Below are 23,219 nucleotides of genomic sequence, written 5' to 3'. Positions count from 1 at the left end.
AAAATGCATGGCCATTGTTTCTTACTTTGCAACCAGGCAATTGAGATTAAGATTCTGAATGTGTGCATGAAGTCTTTATCAATAAGGAAGAACTTGTTCTCAGCATTCATTGGAAATGATCAAGAAATGGCATTCAGAATTGATTATTATCAAGGGAGGCCTGCTCAGAAATTGAAAATGTTAATGCAGTCCTGACAGAGGATATTTGCATGGGGCTGCCTTCCAATAATCAGCTTGCCAAATGTCTTAGGAGGACCAGCAGATTGTTGCCAGGACTTAAGTTATAGGGAAAGATTGAACAGGTTATGACTATTCCCTGGAACGCAGGAGAATGAGGGAAGATTTGATAAAGCTAAACAAAATTATATGGGGGGGGGGGAAACTCAAGGGTAAATCCAAGCAGACTTCACCCACTAAGGTTGAGTGAAACTAGATTGAGAGGTCATGGGTTGAGGGTGAAAGGTATATTTAAGGAGAACATTGAGAGGGAACTTCTCCTCTTCGAGGGTGGCGAGAGTGTGGAGCAAGCTGCCAGAGTAAGTGCTGGATGTGGGTTTAATTTCAACGTTTAAGAGAAGTTTGGAAACAGAAATTTTAAAAAAAGTAGTGAGATAGTGTCCATGAGCCAATGTCCAGTCAGACACTGAACTTGAGGAAGTTGAAATCCAGTAGTTAAGTAAGTTAGGAATGAAAAGATGGAATGACCCCAGCCACTCCGGGCATTTCCTCTTCGCCCCTCTCCCCACAGACACAAGATACAAAAGATGAAAGCACGTACTACCCGGCTTAAGGACAGTCTGAAAACCCGACTGTTATCAGACTGCTGAATGCACCTCTTGTACGATAAGACAAACTCTCAGTTTCACAGTCCGCCTCTTAAGATCCTGCACTTCTTTGTTTACCTGCCCTGCACTTTCAGTAGCTGGTGCACTGTAATCCACATCCTGTTTTATATTGTTCGACCTCAATGCACTGTGTAATGGTGTTTGATCTGTATGAACAGTATGCAAGACAAGCTTTTCACTGTATCTCCCTAGGTCTGACAATAACAAACCAAAATCAGATCAAGTGTACAGAGGGATCTTGGAGTCCAAGTCCATCCCTCCCAGAAAGCGGCAATGCAAGAAAAGCGTGGAACATCAAACATCGCATTCAGTACAGATCCGTCAGTCCATGATGTGTGCCAACCTCCTAACCCACTCTAAGATCAGTCTAACCCAGCCTTCGCACATCGCCCCCCATTTTTCTCTCATCCTTGTGTCTAAGAGTCTGTTAGACATCCTTAATGTATCTGCCTCTACCACCACCCCCGGCAGTGCGTTCCACACACCCACTCCCCACTCTCTGTGTGTTAAAAAAAACCTACCTCTACCGTCCCCCCTACACTTTTCTCCAGACGCCTTTAAATTGCGTCTCTTATTAGCCACCTCCGCCCGAGGGAGAGGTCTCTGGCTGTCCACTCGATCTATGCCTCTTTTCGTCTTGTAGAGAAGGTGGTAAAGAAGGAGTAAGTATGGCATGCTCTCCTCCGCCACTGAGTCTAAGTCAGGGGGTCATTTTGCAGTTGTCTGAAGCTTTGGTTAGGCTGCGCTTCGTGTATTAGAGTCGTAGAAAAGTACAGCACAGAAACAAGCCCTTTGGCCCATTTAATCCATGCTGAGCCATTTAAACTGCCTACTCCCATTGACCTGCACTGGGACCATAGCCTCCGTACCCCTGCCATTCATGTACCTATCCGAACTTTGAATTGTTTTACAGTTCTGGTCACCCCATTTACAGGCAGGATGTGGAGACTTTGCAGAGGGCTCAAAGGAGGTCCTCTGGGACGTTGCCTGGATCAGAGGGCAAGCCAATTGTTTTCTCTGCAGCAGCAGCAGAGGCTGAGGGGAGACCTGGGAGGTTAATAAACTTCTGAGAGTCTCAGATAGGGCAGACTGTCGGAATCTTTCTCCCAGAGTTGAAATGTCAAATACGAGGGGCCAGAACTTTGAGGTGGGTGGGGGGCAGGGCCAGGGACCCTGGGCTGGAGGCCCTGATGGGCCCCTGCTGACACGGTAAAATGCTGCTGTACCAAGCAAAACAAGGCAAGAACAAGAGCAAAGGTCGTACTGGTCTAAATATCAAAGCTGTGGACCAAGACACTGGTTTAATACAATACGTAGGCTATAAACTTACAGGCCTTAAGAGGGAGGACAGAAAGTAATGCAGATTCTTAGTTTGAAGGACAGCATCTTAAGCACTCAAAAATTGACGTAGGCTTAGTTGGCTTCGTAAAGTTATGAGGGAGACAAAGTGTGATGTACCCAATCTTAAATCTTTATTTAGCTATTGCTGCACATACCATAGGCCTCATTTCTCAAACAATGCCAAAGCATTTTTAACTAGATGTTTTTCTCAACCGTGTGTTCTGAGAAAGTAAAGTGGAAATGAGAGACAAAAAGGCCAAGAGAGATGCCACTGGGGCAAACTAGGAAACTTGACAATACTCCAACAATCTTTTTGAAAAATGAGATCTAGCACATACTAACCTATTGCTGTGCTGTGTGGCTTGCAGAGTAAAGACCACTTATTACTTACTAAGTTTGTAAACAGTCAACTATTAGCCTATTGCCACAAAAACAGGAACAGCACTGACACACAAGCCTAGATATTTACAAAGTCAGATGCTTGTTTTCCAAAATTAAAGCCTAGTTCTTCTGGGTTTCTTCACAGCCAAGTCCTTGATCAGATCACTAAAATTCAGTTTCTGAACAAGATCACTTTCAAGTGACATCAGAGTAAGATGACTCAGCCTGACTTGTCCCATTGTGGATCTGAGCCTATGTAGTTGCCGTTATCAGGCCTGCCAAATATGTCACTGGAGCCTCGGATAGCCAGTCCCCTCTCGACCAAAAACTTCACAACCAAAAACACTCTTCTCAATACGTCGGTCCAGTAGACACACTCTGACTCGAACTGTTTTTGCAGTTCTATTCTTCCGCTGTCAGACGCTAGTGTAACACAGGTCAGTATCGTTTTCCTGTGGTGTTCGCTATTTTCATGCTCTCCTATGCGCTCAGCAGTTTGTTTCTAGTCGCTAGAGCCAGTTTCGAAGATGGACTGACAGTCACCATCACTGAAGATGCGGCATGCAAAACAAAACACACGGCCGGTGGAAAGGGAATATAAGAGCCATTGCCTTGATATGTACTCGCCATTTACGAGCTTGCGTTTGAAGTGAAATTTGGAGAAAAAACGTCTCTGCTGTTTGTATACGTGTTCCAAAGCTTTGATATTCAAATCTTTATTCTGGCAGGACTCCGGCCCTTTCGTAGCCCAGTATGCTCGGACTGAATCATCTAGCGTTTCCTTTCCCCAGCGAGCAGGATCAGTGCTGTAAGGATCCTCAGTAGCGGTAACGTTAACGTTAATGGCGGCCCGACCTGGTTGTTCGGAGGCCTCTGTGGTCGGGAATCCCAAAGTCATGCTCTCTGCCTCTTCAACGTTAGCTGCTGACTGTGGCAAGGACGGTGGTCCTGTGCTAACGCTGGTGCTAGCGCTAGCTGTTGAACAAGCCTCCATTTGTCCACTGGTCTCAGACTGTGACAAGAGCAATGGATCATCGAGAACAGGTGTAAAAAAATCAGTCAATGTCAATGTCTTTTTTAATGTTTCTTTCTCACGGTCCTTTTTTTCTTGTTTCTTTTTTTCTTTTCTGTGCTCCATCCTTGTTTTTTTTTTGTCCGCCATGATGATATGGGCCCCTATTTTGGGCCCTTCTGCAGCTCAGGCCCCTGGGCTGCAGCCCAGCCTAGCCCTGCCTAAAGTCCGGCCCTGCACAGGGTGGTGGGTGCCTGGATCGACCTGCCGGTGGTGGGTTTAAAAACAGATACGTGAGTACCATTCAAAAGGCTTCTTCTGCTGCTGCTGGATGTGTGCTGTGCCTGACTTCACCGGCTGAGACACTTAGTAAAGGGGTTGAGATTTCTGGTGTATCTGTACAAAACAGTGAGAGGCCACGCTTGGAGTTTTACGTGGGATTCCAGTTACAGCACAGTAGGGAGGGTGTGATTAAACCAGAGAAGGTGCGGAAAAGATTCACAGAAATGTTGCCCGGCCTACAGCGTTGGAGTTACATAATTTCTTTAGCCGGGGGGTGGTGAATCTGTGGAATTCGTTGCCACAGACGGCTGTGGAAGCCAAGTCACTGGGTATATTTAAAGCGGAACTTGATAGTTTCTTGATTAGTCAGGGCATCAGAGGTTATGAGGAGAAGGCGGGAGAATGGGGTTGAGAAGAATAATAAATCAACCATGATGGAATGGTGGAACTGACTCAATGGGCTGAGGGGCCTAATTCAGCTCCTATGTTTAAAGTCTCATGGTCGCGTAGGCTGGGAGTGTTTGCTCTGAAATGGAGGAGGCTATGGTGTGCCCTTATGGAGGTTTATAGAATTACGAAGGGCTTAGATAGTCGTCCATTCCCTAGGGAGAACAATCTGGAGCTGGAAAACATAAGGAGCGAGGGGAAAGAGTTAAAAGGCACCTCAGTGGTCAGTTTTTCACACAGTGGATAGAGTTCACAGTAAATTTATTTTCAAAGTATGTATATGTCACTATATACAACCCTAAGATTCATTTTCTTGCGGGCATTCATAGTAGATGTAAGAAATACAACAGATTCAGTGAAAAACTACACACAAAGTAAGACTGAGCTGCTGGGAAAGTGATAGAAACAGGCACAATCACAGCAGATAAGAGACACCCAAAGGGGCACATGGATAGGGTAGGGTTTAGAGTCATAGACCATTTCAGAATGTACACACACTTCGGTCCATCCAGTTCATACTGACCACGAGGCCTGCCCAGCATGTCCCAGTTTCCTGCATTCACCCTGTATTCCTCCAAACCCCAACCCTCCAAGAGCTTCTTAGCTGGTACTGTTAGAGAGATATAAGCCAAATGAAGGCAAATAGGAGCAATCCAGATAGGCATCTTGGTCAGCAATGATAAGATGGGCCGAATGGTCTGTTTCCATGCTGTATTAGTTTATGAAACTATAAATGTGACAAGGTTTCTGTCTCCACCATGCTTTCAGGCAGAGAGTTCACACACATACCATCCTCCAGTGAAAATTAGTCCTTCCTATTAATCTCATCATCATCATCGTCATCATCATCATGTGCCATGTCGTATGACATCATAATTGTGTGCTCTGTCGTTTGACATCATCACCCATCTTGTAAAGACTCTGCCCAGAAGAAGGCAATGGCAAACCACTTCTGTAGAAAAATGACGCTGTATGATGTGGACAATCGTGGTCTTTCCATGATCATGATTGTTCTTGGCAAAATTTTCTACGCAAGTGGTTTGCCATTGTCTTCTTCTGGGCAGTGTCTTTACAAGACGGGTGACCCCAGCCATTATCAATACTCTTCAGAGAATGTCTGCCTGGTGTCAGCGGTCGCATAATCAGGACTTCTGATCTGCACCAGCTGGTCATACGACCGTCCACCACCTGCTCCCACGGCTTCACGTGGCCCTGATCGGTGGCTAAGCAGGTGCTACACCTTGCCCAAGGGGGACTAGCAGACTAGCGGAGGGAAGGAGCGCCTTACACCTCCTTTGGTAGAGACGTATCTCCACCTTGCTACCCTTCCATTTATCTAGGTCCATCCTAATTCTACACAACTCAATGAAGTCTCCCGCCAGCCTCTGATATGCCAAAGGAAATTACCCCAAAACTATCCAATCATTCCCACAGCTTCAGGAACTTCCCCTACACCCTCTCCAGTACCATCCCATCTTCCCTCTGATGTTGGTGACCAGAATTGTAGGCAATGCTGACGTTTACTGTGGAAATGCCACCCCTTCCTTGAGCGCCCAGCTGAAGCACGGACACTGGAGCTGAGGTCCCGTTTTCTAGTTTCACAGTCAAAAGTCCAACTGCTGCATCAGCTGAGCCTTTGCGGGAGATGCACTTCCCTTTGCCAACAACATCTCATTCTCCTGCTTCTTCTGCATTTTAAAATTATTTCTGCTTCTCCTCCTGGTTTCAAACACACCCACAGTGCGAAGCTGTGGTCAGCCTCAGTGCCCAGCTTGCCCCTGTAATCTCTACACTGAACGGAATGTGGAAAACACTCAGACTTCCCCTTGTCTGTCCCTCTCACTTTATGAGATGATTAATTCTGAGCAATGAGACTAGGGTAGGACTTATACAGTGACAATGATGTTAAGGATCAAGGCCCGAGGATTGAATCAGAAATCTGGAAGTTGAGGCCCATTGGCCAGAGCCCAAGTCCACTACGGAAATCAAATCTCAGTGTCTGTGAGCCTGAGGCGGAGTCCGCTGGGTTGGAGGACTCGTGTGTGAGTGTGTGTGTGTGTGTGTGTGTGTGTGTGTGTGTGTGTGTGTGTGTAAAAGTGTGTGTATGTGTGTGTGTGTGCGTGTGTGTGAGTGTGTATGTGTGTGTGAGTGTGTCTGTGTGTGTGAGTGTGTGTTTGTGAGAGTATGTGTGTGTGTGTGTGTGAGAGTGAGTGTGTGTGTGTGTGTAAAAGTGTGTGTATGTGTGTGTGTGTGTGCGTGTGTGAGAGTGTGTGTGTGTGTGTGTGTGTGTGTGTGTGTGTGTGTGTGTGTGTGTGTGTAAGTGGTGTGTTTCTGTGTCTGTATGTGTGGTGTGTCTCTGTGCCTGCGTGTGTGGTGTTGTTTGTTGACACAAGTAATGTGTTTCACATATTTCGATGTACATGTGACAAATAAAATTGAATTTTGAATCTTGATCTTTTTGAGCGATGACTCAAAAAGGCAGCGTCCATCATTCAGGCCCCCATCACCCAGGACATGCCCTCTTCTCATTGCTACCATCAAGGTGGTCCAGGAGCCTGAAGACACACATTTGGACTTCGGCCAATGGGCCTCAACCTCCTGATTTCTGATTCAAGCCTTGGGCTTCAATCCTCGACATCATCCACACTGTATAATCCTCCCCTCAGGAATAGTTTCTTCTCCTCTGCCAACCTGACTCAGTTACACCAGTTCTGTCTGGAGGAATGGAACAAAATTCCAGCAACTTACTGCGAGAAGCTTGTGGAAGGCTATCCAAAAGTTAAACAATTTAAAGGCAATGCTACCAAATACTAACAAAGTGTATGTAAACTTCTGACCCACTGGGAAAGTGATGAAAGAAATAAAAGCTGAAATAAATCATTCTGTCTACTATTATTCTGACATTTCACATTCTTAAAATAAAGTAGTGATCCTAACTGACCTAAGACAGAGAATGTTTTCTAGGATTAAATGTCAGGAATTCTGAAAAACTGAGTTTAAATGTATTTGGTTTCTGACATAAATATATATATATATATATCTTACTGTAATTTACAGTTTTTTTACTATATATTGCAATGTATCGCTGCTGCATAACAACAAATTTCACAAGAAATGCCAGTGGATTCTGGTTTTGAATCCTGTATGACAGGGCACTGACAGGAGAGACCTGGGAGTAGAAGTGTACAGGTCATTGAAAGCATCTGTGCAAGTAGGTAGCATGGTGTAGAGGGCATTCTGGTCTTCAAGGCATCTAGCTTAGGAGCAGGGGCATTACAGTGTAGGTATATAGGTCATTGCTGAGATGACCTTTGTGAACAGTTTTGGTTGCCCTTTGACAGGAAAGACACTGTCAAGCTGGAGAGGCTGTAGAAGAGATTTACAAGGTTGCGGAAACGATAGGGTCTTTTAAGAGACTCCTGGATGGCTACATGGAGCTTAGAAAAATAGACTGCTGTGGTTAAAGCCTAGGTAGTTCTAAGGTAGGGAGATGTTCGGCACAGCTTTGTGAGCTGAAGGGCCTGTATTGTGCTGTAGGGTTTCTGTGTCTCTGTGATGCTGCCTGGGCTTGAGGGGCTGAGTTATAGGGAGAGGTTAGCCAGGGTGGATCATTATTCTTTGGAGCTTGAGAGAGGTGGCCTTACAGAAGTTCGCAAAGTCATGAGGGGCTTAGATGTAGTGGACAGTCAATGATTCCCGCCCCCTCCCCCCCCAGGGTTGGGGAGTCCAAACCTAGAGGCACTGATACAAGATAAAAGCAGAGATATTTAAGAGAGACCTGAGAGGTAACTTCTTTACTGAAAATGTCGTGAGCACCTGGAGTGAGCTGCCAGAGCAAGGCAGGTGCAATTGCAACATTTAAGAGGTGTTTGGAGGGGAAGGTGCGTAGAGGGTTGTGGGCTGAACTAGGACCAGCAGGGAGGATGCTGTGGACACCATGGTTCAGTTGGGCAGAAGAGCCCGTTTAAGTGCTGCATGACTGTTTGACTCTGCTCCCTCTTCTCACTGCCCTTCGGAACTGGGTCGTGAAAGGTATTAGTCTTGTATCCAGCTAAACGATGAAGCTGGCTTCTTTGACGTATAGAGAGATCTTGGATTCCAAGTCAAAAGCTCCCTGACAGTGGCCACACAATTTAATAGGGTGGTAAAGAAGATGGATAACGTGCTTATTTTATTAGTCGGGCATTGAGTTCAAGTTTCAGAAAGTTGTGTTGCAACTTTATAAAACCTGGAGCTTTGCATTCAATTCTATTTGCTCCATCACCAGGAAGGATGTAAAGGTTTTGGAGAGGGTTCAACTGGATTAGGCCTGGATTAGAGAGGTTCCTTAAGGCTGTCATAGCCGGAGGAGGTAGTGAGGATAAGCTCCCACTATCTATCAAATGTTATCAGTGGCCTTCACATGTGCATTAGCCTCTAAGCCCAGAGGAATCATTTCTACTGACAGGAGAAGGGGCAAAGTTGGGTTACAGGCGCCTTAAAATCAGTTGCTTCAGGCAGATGGGGCTTGTCAGCCTTGGTTGGCAGCTCATCTAGGAGAAGGAAAACTCTGATCTCAAACCTCTACTGCCTTGCGGCTATACTCATTCATGGGAAAGGCTTCGAAAGTAAGTTGCGAGGAAAAGCCCCAATCTGGAGTCTCTAAGGCAGTCCTACGTTGAGTTCAATGATGACTGGCAACCCCTGCGACGCTGCTGGTGCCAAACTGTATCGCTCTCTGCCATTCCTTTGGCTTCATCAGCTGCGTGGAGAGGGGGAGTCTGCTGCACGGACGACAGCTTGTTCTCCATATCGTAATCCCTTGTCTTGCATACCACGTGGACAGCTAGGATATAAAATCCATGCTCAACCCTTCAAAGAGAGGTTGGACAAACTTGCATCGTCAGAGCCTGAGGAGAGATCTGATTGAAGTTTATAAAATTACAAGAGACATAGACTGATATTACAGCCTGTAATTTATTCCTTGGATTTATCTGTCAAATACTAGAGGCCAGACATTTAAGGTGGGAGGGGGTAGATTCAAAAAGAGGTTTACAAGGCAAGATTTTTACACACAGTGCTGGGTGCCTGGAAAAAGCTGCCGGGGATGGTGGTGGAGGCAGAGATAATAGAGGCATTTAAGAGTCTCTTTGATGGAACATGAATACGTAGGAATGGAGGGATATGGGGCATGTGCAGGCAGAAGGAATTAGTTTTATTCTTTTTAATTTCATTGGGATACATCACGGTGTAGGCCCTTCCAGCCCTACGAGCGGCGCCGTCCAGCAATACCCGATTAAACCCCGAGCACAGTCGTGGGACAATTTACAACGACAAATTAACCAGTATGTCTTTGGACTGTGGGAGGTAACCGGAGCGCCCAGAGGAAACCTATGCAGTCATAGGGCGAACTTACAAACTCTTACCGGCAACGGCGGGAATTAAACTCAGGTCGCTGGATTTGTAATGCGTCGTGCTAACCACTACACTACCGTAGTTTAATTAAGAATCATCATTATGTGCTGTGTCGTATGACGTAGCCGATCATGGTCCCTCTGTGACCATGATTGTTCTTGGCAAATTTTTCTACAGAATTGGTTTGCCATTGTCTTCTTCTGGGCAGTGTCTTTACAAGATGGGTGACCTCAGCCATTATCAATACTCCTCAGAGATTGTCTGCATGGTGTCAGTGGTTACATAACCAGAACATGATATGCACCAGCTGCTCATACGACCACATGGCTTCACGTGACCCTGATCAGGAGGCTAAGCGGGTGCTACACCTCGCCCAAGGGTGACCTGCAGGCTAGCAGAGAGAAGCAGCGCCTTACACCTCCTTTGGTAGAGACATATCTCCACCCGTGTCATGCTTCATTTAATAAATAAAATCAAAAGTATGTGATTTTTCAATTTTCATTCTAAATATTTATGGTATGCATATTACAAGTAAAAACACATTTAAAGTGTTGCGCATTTTTCAGGCTGTGTTAAAATTTCCTGCTCAGAGCAACAGTTGGTTGGTGCTACTATAAAAAATATTAGAGAGAACTTCGGCTGGAAGTTATTGTTTCCCTGTTTTATATCTTCGCTCCCTCTTTCTCACCTTCCTCCTCCTCTCTCCTTCATTTATACCTGCCATTTCCTCCTCCACCTCTTCCCTGTTCTCCTCCTCATCCTTTCCCCCAAATCATCTTCCTCCTCCCTTCCTCATTTACCTTTCCTATCTCCTACGCCTCATCACTCCTCACCCTTTTTCTTCGTCCCCTAACCTCCTCCTCCCCACAGAACCGTTGCCGAATTCAGATCTTTCCCTAAGATTGTAGCCACAGGTCAAGGTTGGCGGGTGAGGCGGGGGGGGGGTCGCATGCACATAAAGTTAATTAGTCAGTGTGGCCGGGAGTCACACCCAATTAAACAGAGCCACTCAGTGCTCACGATTCCAAGCATCTCCACAGTTTGCTCATAAATGTCACTGCACGTGTGGGCGGCTGTCTGCCTAAGGCTTCCAATTGAAGCTGACACCAGCTAGCCGGCTTCTGAGAATCAGTTAGCAGAGGCTGGGCTGTTTTTCTCCATTTATTGGAAGGCCTCTCTCGTTTCACCTCCAGGAACATCAAGCTGTCAAAAATAGTTCAGTCTTTGCCCGTTATGAGACCTCCGCTGCGCTCATCCATTATCAAAGACTTTATTGTTGTGTGCAAAAGAAATCTGTGGACTGTTGAAATTACGTTTTATTTATTTACTTCTAGACAACTAGTCCAGGATTCACTTGTGTCTCTTATTAAAATGGGCAGAGTCTCTCAGGTCTTCTACTCTTTAATCTAAATTCAGAGTCAAGCTTATTATCTCCTACCTATATCTATTTATTTTTTTAATTTAGAGGGATAGCATGGTATCAAAACATTCTGGCCCAGTGAGCCTATGCCCAATATATAGGGGTACAGATAGGCTAAAGGCAGCAGGCTTTTTCCATTGAGGTTGGGTGGGACTACAACTAGAGGTCATGGGTCAAGGGTGAAAGGTGAAAAGTTTAAGGGTAATATGGGGGGAAATTTTTTCACTCAGAATGAGCTTCCAGCGCAAGTGGTGCGTGCAAGCTCGATTTCAATGTTTAACAGAAGTTTGAACAGTACATGGACAGTAGGGATATGGAGGGCTATGGTCCCGGCACAGGTTGATGAAAGTAGATAGGATAAATGGTTCAGCCCAGACTAGATGGGCTGAAGGGCTTGTTTCTGCACTGTACTTTTCTGTGATTCTAAAAGGAATAACAAAGTGGTGGACCGTTCAGAAATCTGATGGCAGAGGGGAAGAAGCCGTTCCTGAATCGTTGAGTGTGAGTATTCAGGCTCCTGCACCTCCTCATTGATGAGAAGTGGGCATGCTTGAACAGCGAGAGTCATTCATGATGCAGGCCTCCTTTGTGAGGCACCTCCTTTTGGAGAAGGCCTCAGTGGTGCGGAGGGTTGTGCCCATGATGGAGATGGCTGAGTCTTCTGCAGCTTTTTCCGATCCTGTGCTTTGGAGCCTCCGTACCAGATGGTGATACAGCCGGTCAGAATGCTCTCCACAGTACATCTCTACAAATTTGCCAGAGTTATTGGTGACACACCAAATCTTCTCAAACTCCTAAGAAAGTCGAGCCACTGGTTGAGATAAAATATTTATTCAATACGGGGCCCCTGGGAAGTGTTGTCATCTTCTGTCTAGGTCAACGTAACTTCATCAATGTTTAGTCTGACTCTTGCAGCTCACTATTGTTGGATTAGGGTGAAGAATTGCTATTTTTGTAGTATTTTTCTTGTAGTCTAATTTACCTATTTGATGTCGGAGTGGAGATACATTTCTACCAAAGGAGAAGTAAGGTGCTCCTTCCCTCCGCTGGCCTGTAGGTCACCCTTGGGCAAGGTGTAGCACCTGCTTAGTCCCCCGATCTGGGTCATGTGAAGCCATGGGAGCAGGTGGTGGATGGTCGTATGAGCAGCTGGTACATATCACAAGTCCTGGTTATGCGACCACTGACAGCAGGCAGACAATCTCTGAAGAGCATTGATAATGGCTGGGGTCACCCGTCTTGTGAAGACACTGCCCAGAAGAAGGCAATGGCAAACCACTTCCGTAGAAAACTTTGCCAAGAGTGACTAAGGTCACGGAAAGACCATGATCACTCTCATCATATGACATGGCAAATAATGAATCAATAAACGAACTGACAAATGACAATAAATAATCTTGAATTTGACCTGTAGTCTGAGCTTGAGACAATCTCGAGCTTGTTTTTCTTTGCTTTCTTTGTTTGTGTACAACTTATTAAAACAGCTGTAACCACCAATTCTTACACCTTGTTCTTGAATTTCAAAGAACCTTCGGATTGAAATCACCAGATCCAACTCTATACAGAAACAAACTAGGCAAACCCTCCCTATGAAATGGGTGTAACTGGGAGACTGTAATGAATATTTGTTTAACAGTGTAAAACATAGTCAAAATTCAGTCAGGCCCAGTGTTGAGCACTGCAGGGTTGGCATCTCACCTCATGTTGGAGAGGATGCAGGAAAGGTTCACTGGAAAGTTATCGGGTCTGGAGGGCTTGAGCTCTTTGGAAAGACTGGATATGCTGGGACTGCAATGCCGGAGCAAAGGAAGTTTGTAGAGGGTTATGAAATTTGGTTTGGAATGTTGTTGTTCGCTTCAGTTGTTGCATGATTGTGTTTTTTTTTTCTTTCTCTTGCACATCGGGTGTTGGTCTTTTTTTTTAATTGGGTTCTTTTCATTTCTTGCTTTGTGGCTACCTGTAAGCAAACAAATCTCAAGGTGTATAATTTGTATATTCTCCGATAATAAATGTACTTTGAATCTTTGAAATCATGAAGGGCATAGGTAAGGTGGATGTTACAGCTGTGAGTGACTCTAAAACTGGAGGGGAGAGGTGTAAGGAGTGCAGGAAAAGATTTAAAGCAATCTGAGAGGCAACTTTTTCATACAGAGGATGGTGAGTTTGTGGAACGAGCTGGCAGAGGAAATGGTCGAGGTGGGTCCAATTCTGACATTTCAAAGGCATTAGGACAAATACATGGGTAGGAAAGGTTTAGAGGGATGTGGGACAAACACCAGCAAGTGGGGCTGGTTCAGGTGCACAGTATGGTCAGTGTGGACTGATTGGGCAGAAGGGCCTGTTTCCGTGCCGTATGAATCTACGACTCTATGATACGGGTGTTCACGTCATTTCCGGGATCATTCTCACAGATCTTCATGTGTCCTGATGAACAAGAGGCCAGACTGGAGGAGCCAGGGATCTCCGGAGATCGTGGGCCTGACAAAGCTCATGAAGACGCGGAGGGGTGAGCCCGTGGAGATACCGGTTTTAGTAAAATCGGGTAATCCTAGAAATACTTGGCAGGTCGGGCAGCATCTGCGAAGAAAGAAACAGAGTTAGCATTTCAGAGTTAGTGTTTTAGCAATCATAGAATGGTACACCACACAAATAGTTCAATTTCAAGTTTAAGTTTGAGTATCATTCATCTATATACATGAACCCAGCTAAACAAAACAGCGTTCTCTGGGGCCAAGCTGCAAATCACAATACCAACAGTGCACAGTGCGTAATTAATTCTGAGAGCAGAAATACATACAGCCACAAAAAAAATCCCAAATCCCTCAGTGTTGTAGGCTGCAGATGGATGGAGCATGGGATGTTGTCGCTATCCACCCATCTCACCCCATGACAACTGTGATGCTTATCTGGGCTAGCACACTTGCCTGCGTTGGGCCCATATCACTCTATGTCCTTCCTATCCAAGTACCTGTCCAAACACCTTTTAAGAGTTTTGATGCATCTGCCTCCACTGTTGAGCTGTTTATTAAAAGCTAAGTATTGCCAGGGCACTGGTGTAATTCCCCTAAACAATCTCACAGGACCTTTTTTAAAATTTATTTCTGGAATTAAAAAACAGATCTCAGTTTAACATCTTCCTTGAAGGATGGGAGGAGGGGACTTTCAGCAGAATATTCCCTTAGTGTTGCTTGTACAATAGGATGCAGCATACAGGAGTGAGATAGAGCAGCTAGTTAAGTGGTGTCACAACAGCAACCTTACACTCGAGGTCAGGAAGACTAAGAATTGATTGTAGACTTCAGGGACACACACCAGTCCTCATTGAGGGATTAGCAGTGGAAAGGGTGAACAGATTCAAGTTCCTGGGTGTCAACATCTCTGAAGATCTATCCTGGGCCCAACATATTGATACAAATACAAAGAGGCTATATTTCATTATGGGTTATATACCCCTCATACCAGTTACTTAAGTATTTAATTTTATTTATTTACATATATAGTACTGTGAAGAAGTCAGCTAAGGTGCCTAAGACTTCTGTACACCGCTGTATTTGTCAACGTGGAGCGGAGAGCGAGTTTGTAAATCTGGCGGGAAGGTACCGTCAGGGTACGGTGCCACGGGATGGGAGTGGGACGGGTGGTAGAGAAGGAATGCCAGAGGCAGGGCTGGAGGGGATGCCATGGGTGGAGACGCACCCACACTTGAGACGCCAGGCAAGGTAACTTAATTCCAAACAATTAATCATTACAGAAGGTCTCTCTGGTGCTTCCTGTTCCCTTCCCCTTTTCCCAACCATGATTCCCCTCTCCCTGCCCCTTCCCACTCTCAGACCACAAAAGAGACCCGTATCAGAATCAGGTTTATCATCACTCACATATGTCATGAAATTTCTTTTTATTTTTGCAGCAGTACAGTGCATTAGATAAAGTCCCTGCACCTAATACACAGTACTGTTGTTCTGTCCAAAAGTCTTAGGCACCCTAGCTATATATATGCTGGTGATTTTTGAAGAGTATTGTATATATATTTTTTCTTATTGTAATATATTTATATATAATATATATATATTTTCTTATTGTAATTTATAGTTTTATTATTATGTATTGCAATGTACAACAACAAATTTCATCACATATGCTAGTGACATTAAACCTGACTGATTCCTCTGAGTCTGTGCTTTTTTGCTCTGGCTGCTCTGAGATGGGAATTAAATCCGCGACCTCGGCTTCTGACAAGGTGGTAACTATAAAACCCTTGGCTGAAACCTGACGCTGCCTTAGTTAGGCTTCAATATCCTCTCCTGCTTCTCTTCTTCTTTTAGAAGCATGCGGGCAGCCCGAGCTACTTCCACCTCTGATGCTGCACGGTGTTCCGTATTAAGTTTGCAAAAGATCAGAGAAGACTTCAGTGATTTAAACCGTATGGTGAATGGCCATTTGAAGCAACTGCCTGTCACAAGCAATCGAGAAAGTCGATCAAAGCTGCAGGGAGCTGCTAGTAGACCACTTGAACTTAGTCATATGTTCATTAATTCATGAACCAATCATAGCAGCGTATGCCGGGGAAGGAAACCTTCAGGCATATCACATCCATAGAACACAGAACAAAGATCAACGATCAAGGATTGGCATGTCCTAAGAAATTGCTGTGGTGTGTTGGTTAGGGTGCAACAAAAAAAAACAATTCAACAATTATAAAGAATAAAGGATTATGTATTTAAAAATAAGAGGTTAAAGCACAGATATGGGATAATATGTGCGTAAGTACATAAATATCAGCATGTATTTACAATGTAAATAGCATTATAAAAATGTTTACTCTGACTGAGATAATAGATAGAGGGGGGTGGGGACTAACTAGAATGGTTGATCAGATTAACTGCCTGGGGAAGGCAACTTTAAAGATGTTGCTAAGTTTTTTTTGCTTTAATAACCCTTTCTGTTTACTATTTAAAGTGTCTGTTTTAATAGAAAACAGAACAAGGAACAGTACGGCACAGGGGGAGGCCCTTCGGCCCACAATATCTGTACTAAACACAATGTTAAATTAAACCAGGTGTCCCCCAACCTTTTTTATGCCATGGACCTCTACCATTTACCAGGGGTCCATGGATCACAGGTTGAGAAGCCCTGAATTAAACCACTTCTTCCCTGCATGTACTTAGTCCATATCACTCCATTCCCTGCATACTCATGTGTTTTTCTACAAACCTCCTAAGTCTCTGCTTCCACCACCACCTCCGGCAGCCCATTCCGGTCACCCATCACTCTGTTGGGAAAAAGTTTGTCCCAAACATCTCTTTAAGACTTTTCCCCTCTCACCTCAAATGCAGGTTCTCTGGTATTATTTAACCCTCACCCTGCCTCAGAGAAATAAAAGACTCTGTCTCCCCTAAGTCCTGATGAAGGGTCTCGGCCCAGAACGTCAACCCTTTATTCCTCTCCATAGATGTTGCCTAACGGGCTGAGTTCCTCCAGCATTTTGTGTGTGTTACTCTGGATTTCCAGAACCTGCAGAATCTTTTCTGTCTACCCTTCTCTGCCTCTGACCCTCCAGCCACTGAAAAAAAAATGTGTGTGCAGAAAACAGTTCAGAAGGCCACTGGTAGGTTAATGTGGAACATAAAACAGTACAGGAAGAGGCCTTTCAGTCCATAGTATCTGTGCCAACCATTGCAGTCACTGCCAGAGGCTTTGACTACAGAAGCAAGGATCTTCAGCTACAATTAGATAGGGGAAAAGAGAGATAGAGAGAAATGGTGCATAAAATAAAGTGGTGGAAGATCTCAGTGGGTCAGGCAGCATCTGTGGAGGCGGAGGGATGGTCGACGTTTCAGACTGGGGCCTTCCGTCATGGCTGGATCCATCTCGGAGTGAAACATGGACCATGTCTTTGCCTCCACAGACGCGCTTGGCCCAGTGAGTGCAGGGTTTGCTTTTTGCTCCGGTTTCATAGGACACTGGTGAGACAAGCCCCTGAGTTTTGTAGACAGCTTTGATCTCCCTGTCTAAGAATAGATGCCACTGCCATGGACGGAGTGCAGTTAAGACCCACCAGACTGATTCCTGGATAGCAGGACAATTCTCCACAGGGAGAATGTACAGACTCTTTATAGATGACCTTGCAACTTTATACTTTATACTTTATACTTTATTGTCACCAAACTATTGATATTAGAACGTACAGTCATCACAGCGATATTTGAATCTGTGCTTCCCACTCCCTGGAGTACAAATCAATAGTAAATATTAAAAATTTAAATTATAAATCATAAATAGAAAATGGAAAGTAAGGTAGTGAAAAAAAAACCAAGAGGCAGGTCCGGATATTTGGAGGGTACGGCCCAGATCTGGGTCAGGAACTGAACTCTGGATCCCAGTGCCCTGAGTAACTACATTATTCTTTTATTTTTATTTTAATTATTTATTTAGAGAGACAGCGCAGTGACAGGTCCTTCTGGCACAATGAGCCCCTGCTGCCCACTTACATCCAATTGCCATTCTATCCCATGCAGACCTTGGAATCAGGAGGAAACCAGAGCACCAGGGGAAGCCCACCCAATCACAGTCAGAACGTGCAAACTCCTCACAGACGGCGATGGAATTGAGCCTGGTTGCTAGAGCCATAATAGTGTAGTGCTGAACTCTGTGCTGCTGTGCCGCCAAATTTACCTCAGTAATTTTTGTAATTCGTAGTAATTTTCTTTGTTTTTGCGCTGTGCTGCTACTAAACAACAAACTTCACATCACGTAAGTCGGCGGTAACAAAGCAGATTCTGAATGGAGCAGCAGACTCAAATGGGCTGAATGGCCCTCTCCTATTTTCATTTCAAGCTTGGAATCTGGTGCTGTTCGTGGAAAGCCGCAATGGTTTCGTTTCTGCCTGTGGTTCTGGTCCCGGCTGGAGTAGTAATTAACACTGAACTTCACACTATCAGATTAACTTTTGTCAACTCCTGCTTAGTGGGGTGGGGGGCGGGGGGGTAGTTTTTGGGTTTCACTAATATCATTATCACAGCTTGCCAATGTCATAACAGCATTGCATCAATGTAAGAATAGGAACAACCGAATTGTGGTTCAGCAGGGACTCTCCATTAATTTGCTCAGTTGTTGGGAGCACGATACAGGTCTATTCAACCCGATCTAAACAATGCCACCCACGCTAAACAAGTTAAAATTCCGATAGAGCAGGGAAAAGGTGCAGCTTTACAGGCAGGTTTCTGAAGTTTATTAACTTTTCCTGAACCAGCTTTACGATCAGATTTCTGAACAGTCCATAAACACCTCATTTTTTGTTCAAAGTTCAAAGCTAATTTATTATCAAGGTATGTATATGTCACAAAATACTACCCTGAGATTCATTTTCTTGCAGGCATTCATAATCGAAAAAGAAGTAGAAAGCAAAGAAATACAACACTGTAGATTGCATTACAGGTATTTATTGTTATATGTTTCTTGTAACTAAAAGTATTTTTTTATGTATTGCACTATAAGATGATAAGATATACGAGCAGAAGTAGGCCATTCAGCCCATCGAGTCTGCTCCACCATTCAATCATAGGCTGATCCATTTCTTCCATCCATCCCCACTCCCCTGCTTTCACCCCATACCCTTTGATGCCCTGGCTAATCAAGAACCTATCTATCTCTGCCTTAAATGCACCCAGTGACTTGGCCTCCGCAGCCACTCATAGCAACTATTTCCACAGATTTACCACCCTCTGACTAAACTAATTTCTTTGGGTCTTAGTTCTAACTGGACATTCTTCAATCCTGAAGTCGTGCCCTCTTATCCTAGAATCCTCTACCATGGGAAATAACTTTGCCATATCTAATCTGTTCAGGCCTTTTAACATTCAGAACATTTCTATGAGATTCCCCCCTCATTCTCCTGAACTCCAGGAAATACAGCCCAAGAGTTGCCAGACATTCCTCATACAGTAACCCTTTCATTCCTGGAATCATTCTCATGAATCTTCTCTGAACCCTCTCCAAAGTCAGTATATCCTCTCTAAAATAAGGAGCCCAAAACGGCACACAATACTCCAAGTGTGATCTCATGAGTGCCTTATAGAGCCTCAACATCACATCCCTGCTCTTATATTCTGTACCTCTAGAAATTAATGTCCATTGCATTCACATTCTTCATCCCCAACTCAATGTGGAGGTTAGCCTTTAGGGTATCCTGCACAAGGACTCCCAAGTTCCTTTGCATCTCTGCATTTTGAATTCTCTCCCCACCTAAATAATAGTCTGCCCATTTATTTCTTCCACCAAAGTGCATGACCATACACTTTCCAACATTGCATTTCATTTACCACTTTTTTTGCCCATTCCTCTAAACTATCCAAGTCTCTCCACAGGCTCTGTTTCCTCAACACTACCCACTCCATCTATCTTTTATACAGTATGCACTGTACTGCCTCCACAAAGCAACAAGCTTCACAACATACATCAGCGATGGTGATCCTGATTCAGAGGTGAAGACACCCGATTAGTTTTCAGGATGGTTGAAGATTGGCTTTATTTGTCACATATGCATTGGAACAGTATAATGCATTATTGACATCAACCACCAACAGTCTGAGGATGTGCTGGGGGCAGCTCACAGTGTTACCACACTTCTGATATCAATATATCATGCCCACAACTCAGTAATGCCAGTCTGCCTGCTCACTGCAATTTCTTCCCATCAATTCATGGCACAATTGCAAATATCTGACCTCCTAAGCTGACTTTGCTGTTTCAAAAAAATCCTTCTGGCCCATTCACCTCCCAACACACAGAATACAGGAGGAATTCAGCAGGTCAGGCAGCATCCATGAAGGGAAACAAACCAGTGTCAGTTCCAGCCAATTCCCTTCAACAGGACGGAAAAGGAGTAGAAGCTAGTGCTGCCGAGTTTGCCGAGCTCAAGACTAGGCATGTAATGTTGTCATAATTATTTCAGCACAGCAACAAAATGCTCTTCCTAGAGCAGGGGAACACAGACTCCCCTCGTAACTGCATCATTTAATTAAAGGGTCAGGAACCCTTAGGGATAAACAGCACAACTCTCATGAGACTCAGGAGCAGAATATGGCCATTCAGCCCATCACATCTGTTCTACCATCCCAGCATGGATTTACTATCCTCAATGCACTCTCCTGCCTTCTCTCTATAATCTTTAAGGGATTAAGGAGGTCTACACAAAAATATCCTGCAGTATTCCCTTTGTACTACAACTAGCGGTACAGAAGGCTGATTCCTTCTGAGGCAGCACACATAAAGATTCAATTTGCACTTAACCAGAACCTGACACTCACCAAGTCAATGTTACTATGTATAGCATAGTTCCACCATCAAAGAGGAGGAATTGTCAAGGCCATGTTGTTATGATTAGACAAAGCTGTGAACAGATGTATAGAGAAGTGCAAGATTCTTCAATGTTAAAGGACAACTGGAGGCAACAGGTGAAGATGTTTATGATTAAGTGGCAAATCATCCAAGGAATATGGCAACCCAAGATTGTGTGCCTCCCACAACAATATTGCTGTACTCAACCCCATTCATGCACCAGAATGTTTCCAAGCAAAAAGTATACTTTAATTAAAAGTTTTAGAAAACTGTACAATTTCTTCAATACAGCTGTACATACTTAAAAATGTACAAGTTTTTCCACATAGCTTAGACAACTTATGTACAGAGAACTAGAATAAACCCTCAATACATTACCAAAGGGATTTTTTCCAAAAGCTCATTTTGAACAGCATTATAAAACCTTGTCAGTTGAACAAGTTCCTGCAAGTCATTCACAGTTTCGCCCAAGGCAGTGTCTCCTTAAACATATGCAAAACTGGTTTTTAAAAACACAGGTTTGTGGCAAAACTCCAATGAAACTTTACAAATCTGATGTGTGCACTTATAGCAAAGTTTCAAAAAACTTGCTAGAGTCAGACTTGTAAACAGTGATATACAAATTTGAAAACTAAACTTTTGATCAATACACCACATTTGTGAAAAAGATTAACATAGGATTAAAGTGTTTTTTCCAGTGCTTTATCAAGTTTCCAACGTTCAACGTTGCATTTTCAAAATAAAGTTTAATTAGGTGCCAACCATATTCACTCAAAAGTAGCCATGACAACCCAGTTAGGAAACTATTTTAACAATAATTTCACAACTGGATTAGAAGCTACTTGATACCCCTTTGGGAAATACCTTTTCAGATAACTGTTAAGCCATACCAGACACCACTTCTGTGGTGTTGATCAGATCCAATGATTTTAAGCCACTGAATTTAGAAAAAAATCCACTTAAGGTGTAAATAGTTCAACTACAGCAGCGCCTCTCAGCTTGAAACGGTCATCCAGCAGTTTTTGGGAGGACTTGTATGGCCCACGTTTAACTCGTCCTTACAGGTTAACATTCCAAGGTTGTTGCCTGGCGTGGCTTCGTACAGAACACATATGGAGCCGTCTTCGCCTATGCGGTAAGAGACCTCATACGGGTCGACCCAGAGGGTCAGCTCACTGGGTAGAAGTCTGAAGAGCTGCTGACTGCTGAGTCCTATTCTGCTGGCAGCCTTGCCAATCAACGGGTCCATTTTGTGATTTATTCGGATGCAACGGTAACCGGAGCCTTTGCACGGCTTGTCTGGGAACCAGTGATGTCTGTAGTGCTCTGAAAGAGAAAGTAGACCAGTTAATGAATGCGAAAGAATCAACAGCAGAAGCTGAAGGCAATTTAGATCAACTAAAGAAAATCAAACCAGATTCTAGGTCCTTCAAGTTTACCCTGAGACACCCTTAAGTGTTAACAAAACGTCTTATTTCACTGCATGTGAAAAATGCAATAAATCCCCACCCGATGAAGGATCTCTACCAAAGACAAGGACTGTTTGACCTGCTGAGTTCCTCCGGTATTGTGCGTTTGTTGCTCAAGTTAGAATTCTATTCGGGTTTTAAGTGCTCTTGTAAACAGCTTCAGAATCACGCACAATTTAAAAGAGATTCCTCTAAAATAGCTCGAGTTTAATCCGCACCAGATTTCAAATCATCGCTACACGAACTTAAATACAGACTAATTCAAAGAAAACTTGAACAGACCCGTTTGTCCCTACAGGGAAGAAAAATGGCCGAGTAATACAAAGATAACGCAGCGAGTTATCGTGCCATGGACGCGATGTAGTCACTTTAGGCATCTACGGACCAGGGAGTCGTATAGTAAACACTGGGGAGTGTGAAAAATGGTTTAGATTACTCAGTTAAGACCCACATGACGTTATCTCGGCCCGTAACGTCAACTGTCTATTCCCCTCCATAAATGCTGTCTGACCTGTTGAGTTCCTCTAGCATTTTGGGTTTCTTAGAAAGAGATAGCAACTTAGTTACACAAGTTTTAAAAGTTTAGTTAGGTACAATCGAATCGCTGGCTCAGAGGAATGGCGCTAGTTAAAGTTTATGAGAAGTGCTCGTTATAGGTTTACCAGCCCTTTGCCCGTACCCGCCGATTGCGCGGCGGACTCTTCACTCATGTTCTCCCCTCTACGGTTCCTCTGTCCCCCTAGAGAACTTACCAGCCAGCGCGTCGTGCAGCGAGCGGCCGAAGACCTGGAGCTGTGCCGGACTGACGAGCCCGGTGTTACGGAGTAACCGGCTAACAAAACCAACTGCGGCTGCGATCTCCATTCCGGCTCTACGCAGAGAACCCGCGCAGCCGCCCTCTTATAGAGCCGGGGAGAGCCCTCCACCAATCAGAGCGTGGTTCCACCCCCACCTTGACAGGCGGCGCCATCGCCCAATCACAGCGAGGGCGCTCGGCCAATGCCCGAGGGAAGGGCCGAGAGGACGACTCCTTCGCCTGTCATTGGTCCCGGGGAACATTGGCAACAACTGCAACGTCGACCAATAGGATCGAGGCAGTCGAAAAAAAGGAAGGATGACGTTATCGGTGACGTCAGCCGAGTGGTCCGATTATAGTAAGCGAGGAGTAATTCTGAATAATAATGGTTCGAGCAACAATTGAGTAATAATGACATAGCAACACAAATATTCCTCGCAACAAGTGAGCAATAATGTTCCTTGTAGCAAGTGAGTAATAATGGTAATAGTAACAA

At 44.4% G+C, this 23,219-nt stretch overlaps 1 protein-coding gene across 1 annotated transcript; it reads right to left on the bottom strand.

Moving 5' to 3' along the window:
• Window positions 1-20,685: 20,685 nt before the first annotated feature.
• On the bottom strand, window positions 20,686-22,803 carry LOC134355396 (protein BTG1-like). Its single transcript, XM_063065209.1, has 2 exons — window positions 22,680-22,803; window positions 20,686-21,784 (listed from the first exon to the last, which is right to left on the bottom strand). Exons 1-2 carry the CDS (start codon window positions 22,789-22,791, stop codon window positions 21,453-21,455), a joined length of 444 nt encoding a protein of 147 aa, XP_062921279.1. The 5' UTR covers window positions 22,792-22,803; the 3' UTR covers window positions 20,686-21,452.
• Window positions 22,804-23,219: the final 416 nt, after the last annotated feature.

This window comes from Mobula hypostoma, chromosome 13, assembly GCF_963921235.1.
Source record: "Mobula hypostoma chromosome 13, sMobHyp1.1, whole genome shotgun sequence".
Classification (NCBI taxonomy): domain Eukaryota; kingdom Metazoa; phylum Chordata; class Chondrichthyes; order Myliobatiformes; family Myliobatidae; genus Mobula; species Mobula hypostoma.
This window is presented reverse-complemented; position numbering and strand designations above follow the sequence as displayed.